Raw genomic sequence first — 8,942 nt, forward strand, 5'->3', positions numbered from 1 at the left:
GTTTGCTTGCTCATTCGCCAGATAAGAATTAATGAATGAATAATAGAATGGGCTTTTTGTTCACAGGTTGTTTTTGAAAACCAAACAACACCCTGGCAGAGACAAAGGGCAATTCATCTACAATCAAGTTCCAAATTTTTTTTTTTTTCGGTCTTCCTTCTACGAAAAGACTAGATGTGGTGGTGGATGGGAGGAATGTCTTTTTTGTCAGCTATATCAATTCCGTCATTAGTGATTTCTAATCACCCAAAAGGGAAACGTTCATTAAAACATACAAATCCTAGTCATCCTAAAGACGCCTGCAAGCTGCAACTGTTAATACACATAAGGTGTTATTTTGGTTGCATGCCACATATCCATTTCTGTGAAAGACCATATACAGGCTGTACAGCTTGAAACCATTAAAAATGGCGACAAAGGAATTTATCGATCGGCAATTTATTGGAAATAAGGTTGAATTCGACAAAAATATTTACATTCGGGAAGCAAAACTTAAGTAAACATTTCGGTGGATTTTCTTCAGTCCTAATCTGTTTTTGGTTTGAGTCCCTCCAGGTAATCTTGAACTTTTTGGCTCTTGAAAATGTAATGGGCTGCTACCGAACCGATTATGGCACCTACCCAGTAGGTGACAAAGTGTTCCATGAACGTATTGCCTTCGCAACCTAGTTTTAGGGACGTAGCCAGAGCAGGATTGAAGTATCCCCCAGTTGTATCGAAGGCTGGAATTTATTGAATTGAAATAGAAGATAACCTCGCCTTAAGCTCATAAAAAACTCACCAGCAACCACTATAATCGTCGTGCAAAACGCGTTGATCAAACTGGTGAACCTATTTTCGGTGAAGCTCAACCATCTGCCTATCAGCCGGCACAGGCAAGTACCAAGCGCTTCGATGAAGGCCCCCATACACATCGGTACCTGCAAATCCGCGGTACAGTCTTCGAAAGCTTTGCCCTTGTGCGTATGGACCAGTTCCATGGCCCAGAACAGCTGGACCAAGGAGAAGGTGACTAAGCCCCCTGCTATCTGTCCGAATATCCTCAGAGCAGCGTTGGAGTAGTCCCTCTGGCCTTCCAGTACTTCTTCCATGGCTGTATAAGGGCACGCTGAAGCGTCCGTCCAGGTTTTATCCCAGAGGAGCACGAGAAGGAAAAGAAATACTGCGTAGGCTTGGATACCCCAATTTTCGGTTACTGAAAAACGCCATCAGAGTTAACTAGATGGAGCTACTCAAGTCATTGAGGTTATGGATTAGTACAGGAATGCATGGTGAATGAGGTCTTTGCCAAATTTCGTAAATAAATCTTGCAGGTCCAGGAAAAGCGTAGTGCCAATTGAACAAAAGCGACCGTTGCCAAATCTGCCGAAAAGTACTGTTGCTCACCTACGATCAACTCGAAGAAAGAAATGCACATTTCTAGCGTGGTTAGGAATTCCAGAAGAATGTCTCTGAACACATTGTCGCTCATCCAACTCTTCACCGTTCTTCTGAGGAGATAGCATATGCCAATGGACAGTCCTATGTAGGTGGTGGATATAACCAGAGGGTGTATGCCGAAGATGTTCTTTTTCGAGCTGCAAACAAGGTTTTCAGATTCGATATTGGCGGTTTTCAAAGCTGCTTATTGTTAGGTAACGCACTCAAAAAATCGTCCATCATCTCACCTATATCCCACTATGCCCAGGTTCCTGAACAATCTGTACACCTTGGTGGCCATTCTTCTCGCCATCATCGACGTCTTTTCGGGGGTTTCTCAAATCGCAAACATTTGAAAAGCGAAATTGCTTTCCTGAATATCCGGAGAAGCGCTACATTAGTTAAATCTGATATATATATTTACCTACAACTAGTTAGGTGGAATGTTATTATTAGAGCCTCGGCCATCTCTATTTATAAAACCAGTCAACAAGTGTTTTGTGTTGGGGAGACCAATCTCCACCTCCTTGATGAAAATGTGGGAGAAATTATCAATGTAACATTCAATATGCAGGCAGACGATGATTCAATTATTCTCGTAGTCTTTTATTCGAACATTCTTTTTGGACTTTTCGATGTTGGAAAGCCAAAAGAAGGAAGAATAGTATCCAATATTCCAGCTGTTGTTTTATTACTTTGAAAGATATTAAATTTCAATCTATTCCAGTTGTTTCGTAAAGAAGAAAATAAAATGAATTCTATATATTATATACCTACGTCTTTCCTCACCTTAATTGAATGATCCTCATTTCCAAAGAACTCCGCAGAATTTTTTCCAAGTAAAGAAGGGATTAGTTGATGTTAAAACAATAGTCATGTCGGTTGTCGTATCAATCTTGTCCATCTTGTGGCGGTCTTCATCCACAACATGCAAACCCCGACTAATATGTAATAGTGGCATTCAAACTGCGCCCATTTCCAGTAAAAAACTCACAGGGAAATCTTCGAAGGATGTTCTTGAAAGAAATAATTTGTTGCCATCTCCTCTTAGTCGAGGCTCATCTCATTCAGACTGAGCCAGAAAGGAAAACGAACATTTCGATGTTTATCAGGCCCACAACGACATCAGGATTAGAATGTTTGAAAACATTGGCTAATGAGACCTTTAGATTGAATAAGGAGAGGTCTCTGATCACTCTGACGACATCTGCGATAGATAAAGAAACTCGTGATCTGGAAAATTCGGTCATCAGATATTTCAACGAAAAAGGTAAATCGGATAAAATTGTTTAGCCTCTTCCAGAACCACTTATGTGCCTGACTCTTGTGAGAGACAGCTTCAAACCAGCTAAGACTTTGAACTTTAATGAATAATGGAGGGTAGGAGAGTTTTTATACCCCCAATACCAAGTGAAGTTACCTTCAGCTGGTAAAACTCTTCATTTTTTTCAGGCATTGCATCTCTGGAACTTCTCGGGGAGCCACCTCACATCGAATTCGAATCCTCAACAATCTGCTTCAAGGAGTCGAACGAAAGTGATGTAGAGACCTGCAGAAAAAACTTTGTCGTCAAAGAGTCCACAGAATTCTACGTGATAATCGCCCAAGACTTCAGCGATCTCCAGAAGAGTTTGTACAGCGCCTACAACTCGTCTTCTTTCAATCCACTGGCTGAATTCTTGCTTTATTGGCGCCACATTGAAGACGTTTCCATATCTGACTTGGTCCCCATACTGTGGAAGTACCAGATGCTGAAGGTGGTGCTCGCCGAACACGATCTGAGAAACGATTCCGTCACAGTTCACGTCCTTCAGCTGAAGCTGTTCGGTCCTGGGATGTGCCTAGAGAAGAGCAGATTTTTCTCAGCTGGACCATGCAACAAGAGCCTCTTACGTTCTTCTAGGTTACGAGCCTTATTGAGAAGCCGGATGCCAAGGATCTTCAAGAATTGCACCATCGAAACCATCGCCATGCAGTACGAACCTTTCGTGATCAGTGAAGATGAAGGTATAGAGATAAAACTGTTGAAACATATGGAAAAATACAACAACGTTACGTTCGACATAAATCTCACCACAGAGGCCAAGGATTGGGGGGATAAGGTTAATGGGTCTTGGGAAGGTAACTTGGGGGAGATAATCAACACCCTGAAGGTTGGCATAGGAAATGTGGGACCTGAAGCCGACCGACTGGAAGATTTCGACTTTACCTACAGTTACAAGTCCCCAGTTCTCATCTGGGTGGTACCAATCGCTGAAAACGTTAAGAAATGGAGGGTTTTGACCATAATTTTCACCCCGCAGCTTTGGGCAGTTGTCTTCGCGGTCTTCTTCGGCACAACTGGTCTTTTCTTCAGCCTATCCAGGTTTTTTAGAGATGATAGTTTCCTCCGAAGCCTATCTGGTAGCTTCTTAGCTTCCCTACAGATCCTCATCAGTTCCTCAGTTAACCGTACACCCAGTACCAACATAGTCCGTTTGGTCTTCGCTTCAGGTCTTCTCTTCGCGCTCATTGTCACCTGCGTTTACTCCAGCTACCTCATAAACGTTCTCACGAACGTCGTGAGGGAGCACCAGATCCAAAACGAAAGGGAAATTTTAGATTCAGGCTTGGTCATCGGAGGTTTGGAGGAGTACCTTGAAAGATTTCAAAGATCGGATAATAACGATTGTCTTGACGAAATCTGCAAGAGATACCAGTATTTTCGAGACGAAAACGACACTGCTATGTTTTGGCTCAAAAAGGTTCAGGATCGAGAGGCTTGTACTCCTTTAACAAAGCTATTCGTGCAGTACTACATGGTGAAGAGATTCGAAAGTTACGAAAACGAAGTCGAGTCTATCTATGAGAGGAAAAAACGGGTTAAGCTGTTTATAATACAGAAACCCATCAACTTTTACTCTTTAGCTATTGTTATGAACAAGGGAAATCCTTTCAAGAAGAGTTTCGATAAGTTCATAAAGAAATATGTGGAGGCTGGATTGATGTACACCCTTTCAGTAGAATATGAGGATAAGTTCGAAAGGCTTAAGCAGATAGTGAGCAACACCGACGAAGGGCCTGAAAGACTAGGTATCTATCATGTGCAAGGACCTTTTGCAGTCTTAGGTATCGGGGATGGAATAGCCATCTTGATCTTCCTCATCGAAAAACTGTGGAATTTCGAATTTAGTTCTGTTCATCGAAAAATATCTCCTGATTCCAGGATTATTCGCAGAGATATAAGAAATAAAAGCCTCTTTTACGATAGAAAATACGGAAATATGTATGGAAAAAATTATACGAAGAATCAGAAATATTTGAAAAATTCATAGCTTTATTTTTGTGATTAAGATTAAACGTTTTCAAAAGGTCACACCTTTCGTTTCCTTTTTCTAGCTTTGGCTGCCTACGCCACTGACTGATGCTTTTTTTGGCAGACAGATCCCAAAATAAAAATAAATAAGCATCTTCTTCCGTCAGTTCATGAATATTTGAGTATTATTAGTTTATGAACTATCATGATTAATCAATTTTTGAATTAATTTCTCAAGAATTGACACTTGTTCGTGAATGCCATAAATGGAAATCAAGGTTGTGTCAATATTTTCAATGTCATTGTAATTGTGTCATTGCCGTTTCGTTTATAAGAATTTTGAAGCCTTCTGATGGGGGACCCACAAAGTTTAGTCCATTGGTTTCCTAAAAAAGACGAGCAAAGATGTGGCTATTGCAACAGTCCGTCAGGCAGTATCATGTTCGGTAAAATTCCTTGAAAAAATTCTCTGAAAATCGATTCCTGATCCTTGTTATTCCTTTTAGGTATGTGGGCCTACCGTTTGAGAGTCGAGGATTATCAAGATTTAATTGACCGGGGATGGCGGCGATCAGGTCAATACTGTTATAAGTCTGTAATGCACGAAACTTGTTGTCCGTTGTACACAATAAGGTTTGGCTCACTTTTTATTTTTGGGTAGACGTTGAATTGCATTCATTTCAGATGTAATGCTTTGGAATTTCGACCTACCAAGTCACAGAAAAAAGTGATGAAAAAAATGAGTAAGTTTCTCAAGACTGGAATCTTCAAGGAGAGGGAGAGACGAGAACTTACAGATTTCGATGAGGGTTGCGAAGAAAGAATTGCAGTTAAAGAATGCCCAAACCAATTGGTCAATATAGATGAAATCGCTTTGCAGAGTGGAATGAAGGAAGCAAGTGTTGTTTCCTCAGACAATAAAAAAACTGAGATACTGGACAATACCAATAGTATACCTGGTATTAGATTTATTGGATTATACAATATAATAAATCTACTAATACAAACTTTTATTTTTTCAATTTATTATGTGGTCAAGGGTTATTTATTAGATAAATTCATAGGTACCCCTGAAACCAATTTGAAAGTTGTGCAACCAGATAATGTCTCGACTTTGAAACAGAGGGCTGTAAAAAAGGGTCTTGGACCTGATCCCAATAGACCACCATGTAAAAAAGCAAAAATTCTGAGGTATGAGAAAAAAATGAAGAAATGTGAAAGCTTGGATCAGAGCATAGAAACTCAAACGCAGAAGTCTGAATGTAAGAGCTTGGAAGAGTTCTTAAACGATGTTTCCAGTGACGACAAACATAAATTGACAGTAAATCCCATTCATCGAATCTATGTTCCAATAACCTTGTACGTTTTTTCAGTTGAAGTTGATAGAACCAACTAATCCTTCTAGCGACTGGAAGAAATATGAGCAGATGGAGTTTGAATTGTACAAGAAGTATCAGAACATCATTCACAACGATCCACCGCATAAGAACACGCTGTCTGGATTTCTTAGATTTTTAGTCAAGACGCCCTTGAAGGTATGGCGGTTCAAGTATTTGACAGTGATAACTTCTACTTGCTTTTTGTATGTTTAGTCTCAGGCGCACCCTGATCACAAGGGAAATCCAGAAGTGCCTGCCTATGGTTCCTATCATCAGCAGTATTGGCTCGATGATAAATTGATTGCAGTTGGTGTCATTGACATCTTGCCAAAGGGCGTCAGCGCCGTCTACTTTTTCTATGATCCGGACTATAGAGAGTTAACATTGGGTACATATGGGGCTCTCAAGTAAGTGGAGGCAACATTTTGGCCCTGATAATTTTGGTTTTATTATATTCCTCTGGTCTTTTGAATGAATAATCGTTTTTCAACTTCCAGAGAGGTACAGCTATCAAGGGAGCTTTACCCATCTCTTGGTACCACCTATTACCTCATGGGTTTCTATGTGCATTCTTGCAAAAAGATGAGGTACAAAGGTAACATGCATCCCTCTGATCTTCTTTGTCCGGAGACCTACCAATGGTTCCCCATCGAAAAGTGCCTGGAGCAATTAGACAAAACCAAATATTGTAGATTTAACGAAGACCAAACGGCCTGCGATAGTGGCGAATGTACGGAAGAAGACCTCGATTCTTTAGGAATAATAGCGGGCGACCAGTACGTGACATATAAGAATTTCAAGAAAACGCTGAAGAGTGAGGCTGATTATGTGAAAATCGGTAAATTGATTGGGAAAAAAGCGGCGAAAAGCCTAATTTTGATTGTTGATTGAGAGTTGAACAGTACTAATGAGCTTCAGGAAGTATTCAATGGTGTCCTTTCAACTTTGATGCAATATTTAATTATACTGTAGGATTAACTAGGTGTTATCGGATCGAGATATTAAATTTAAACAGTGCTTTCTCTGTGTTGTCCTATTTTTTTCACCTAATTTGAAATCTTATATATCTTATTCACAGTTCTTTCTTCCAGCTTAATTTCTGGATCATGTAAGGTAAAAACCTTAATCTGTTATGTAATGTGCAGGTACACATAACCTAATGAGAATTCACTCTAAATTGCTACCTCAAAAATATTTTATGTGGTTGTTATTGTGATGAATATAGTTTGAAATGTTGTTCTTGTTATTGTTTATACTTTTTTCTGGCAAGAAAAGCACATAATCTTCGATTAATTCTTTATTTGGTTCTTAATCACTAACGAAATATTTAATTATTGAAAGGCCAGTTCGGTTTTTGAATATGTCCAAGATATTTGCCTTTATACTTCAATCCCGTAACCAAAGTTGATCTTTCGTTGAATGCAGTTTGTCCGTTGAACTTCGTATCTGAATCTGAAAAACGATCAATGTGAAATTGTGGGTAGAAATGAATATTTCATCAATCATACCTGGATGGAACCTAACATAGTCGTATTGGACGTGTAGATTCTCCGGTAGGTCCATATTTCTCAACTTATCATAAGGAGTGGAGGTATCGACAGGTGTATTGTAGAAATTTCTGATATCATCTAACGTTTTAATTGTTCTTAATAACGAATTAGGTACAGAGTGTTGAAATTTCGAGAAGCAGGCTCTTAAAACCTCAGTCTTTTGGGGAAGGTTGGATAACTTTTTTTCTTGGCCCAAAACTGAATTGAAAATTTCATCTAAACTCTTGTCTGCATCCTTTGGTGGTGTGTAATCTTTCTGCGGTCTTAAAAATCTGAAAACCGATACAATATGGTGATCAATAATGACCAAAGTTAAACGAAGTTTTTAGAAGAATTGCTCAATCAGGGTTTATCAGTTCATCATAGATTACACCCCATCATTAAAAAACGGTTAAAATCCACAGGTGTGATTCGATCGTCCAAAAAAAGCGCAATTTCAAAATTATCGATTCTTGCAAAGTGCTGCGCTCTAAACTCTGTAATCGGAACCACTACCAAGGTCATACAACCTAATGATTTGGACTACATGAATGAAAAATCAACGATAATCTCTTTGGGAAAGGATGACGACAACATTCAATTAATTGAAACCTACGAAAGTACTTAGGAATAGATTGAACGACATACTTATGTTGAGTATCTTTCAGATTAAAGAAATCTTGTGTGCACATGAACTACTTTTGAAATTCTCAGAATAAACGCGGCAACATGGTGAGTAGGTGAAATCAATCCATTGAGAAATAGTTCTAGTGGACTATTGACAAGGACAAGTACTTACCCTTTTGCAGCTAAAGATTCAGCGGTTGAATTTATGGTTGGGGTTGGCTTCCTATCGATTCCTTTCTTTTTTTCGGCTTTCGTAGAATAATAACTAAAGCTTGCCTGAAATACAAGTAGAAATTAGAAAATGAATTCTAACCATTGAGAAAGTGAGTGACAGTAACAATGATAGTTCAGTGTTTGCTGTGATTGAATCAAAGGTTCTAGGCCCTTACAAACAACAAAGCTGTGTTTTAAATAAAAGTGTCTATAAAATATACAAGTAAACACTATAATTACAGTTGCTGGAGGGATAATTTCGCAGGATCTGCATAGGGAATGTCTCAATATTGCCGCCATCTTCCTTGACTAGATAAAATGGATGGAGAAAGTTACGACCTACGACACCGTGTGAAAGATAATCATAGAAATGGCAGCCGAGTAGAGTGACAAGTGTACGCATGGCGTAGCTAGCTTCGTGCTGAGATACCGAGGAATGGAAATGTCTAACAGGCCTCTGAGCTTCTTTCGTTTGCGTTG

At 39.4% G+C, this 8,942-nt stretch overlaps 4 protein-coding genes across 4 annotated transcripts; 2 read left to right on the forward strand and 2 right to left on the reverse strand.

Annotated features, from left to right (window-relative positions):
• Nucleotides 1-422: 422 nt before the first annotated feature.
• Nucleotides 423-1,865, reverse strand: LOC123316264 (aquaporin-11). The gene is made up of 4 exons (XM_044902238.1): nucleotides 1,668-1,865; nucleotides 1,387-1,577; nucleotides 782-1,195; nucleotides 423-722 (listed from the first exon to the last, which is right to left on the reverse strand). The coding sequence occupies exons 1-4, from the start codon at nucleotides 1,733-1,735 to the stop codon at nucleotides 526-528; spliced, it is 870 nt and encodes a 289-aa protein (XP_044758173.1). The 5' UTR covers nucleotides 1,736-1,865; the 3' UTR covers nucleotides 423-525.
• A 350-nt stretch (nucleotides 1,866-2,215) lies between these two features.
• LOC123316669 lies at nucleotides 2,216-4,733 on the forward strand. The gene is made up of 2 exons (XM_044902859.1): nucleotides 2,216-2,689; nucleotides 2,872-4,733. The coding sequence occupies exons 1-2, from the start codon at nucleotides 2,431-2,433 to the stop codon at nucleotides 4,731-4,733; spliced, it is 2,121 nt and encodes a 706-aa protein (XP_044758794.1). The 5' UTR covers nucleotides 2,216-2,430.
• A 196-nt stretch (nucleotides 4,734-4,929) lies between these two features.
• LOC123317377 (arginyl-tRNA--protein transferase 1) lies at nucleotides 4,930-7,329 on the forward strand. Its single transcript, XM_044903880.1, has 7 exons — nucleotides 4,930-5,160; nucleotides 5,221-5,347; nucleotides 5,399-5,673; nucleotides 5,779-6,035; nucleotides 6,088-6,249; nucleotides 6,307-6,500; nucleotides 6,591-7,329. The coding sequence occupies exons 1-7, from the start codon at nucleotides 5,067-5,069 to the stop codon at nucleotides 6,982-6,984; spliced, it is 1,503 nt and encodes a 500-aa protein (XP_044759815.1). The 5' UTR covers nucleotides 4,930-5,066; the 3' UTR covers nucleotides 6,985-7,329.
• A 48-nt stretch (nucleotides 7,330-7,377) lies between these two features.
• On the reverse strand, nucleotides 7,378-8,834 carry LOC123317379 (39S ribosomal protein L50, mitochondrial). Its single transcript, XM_044903882.1, has 4 exons — nucleotides 8,703-8,834; nucleotides 8,422-8,525; nucleotides 7,602-7,915; nucleotides 7,378-7,545 (listed from the first exon to the last, which is right to left on the reverse strand). The coding sequence occupies exons 1-4, from the start codon at nucleotides 8,760-8,762 to the stop codon at nucleotides 7,421-7,423; spliced, it is 603 nt and encodes a 200-aa protein (XP_044759817.1). The 5' UTR covers nucleotides 8,763-8,834; the 3' UTR covers nucleotides 7,378-7,420.
• Between the last annotated feature and the right edge of the window lie 108 nt (nucleotides 8,835-8,942).

The sequence above is a fragment of the Coccinella septempunctata genome, chromosome 7 (assembly GCF_907165205.1).
Source record: "Coccinella septempunctata chromosome 7, icCocSept1.1, whole genome shotgun sequence".
In the NCBI taxonomy this organism is placed as follows: domain Eukaryota; kingdom Metazoa; phylum Arthropoda; class Insecta; order Coleoptera; family Coccinellidae; genus Coccinella; species Coccinella septempunctata.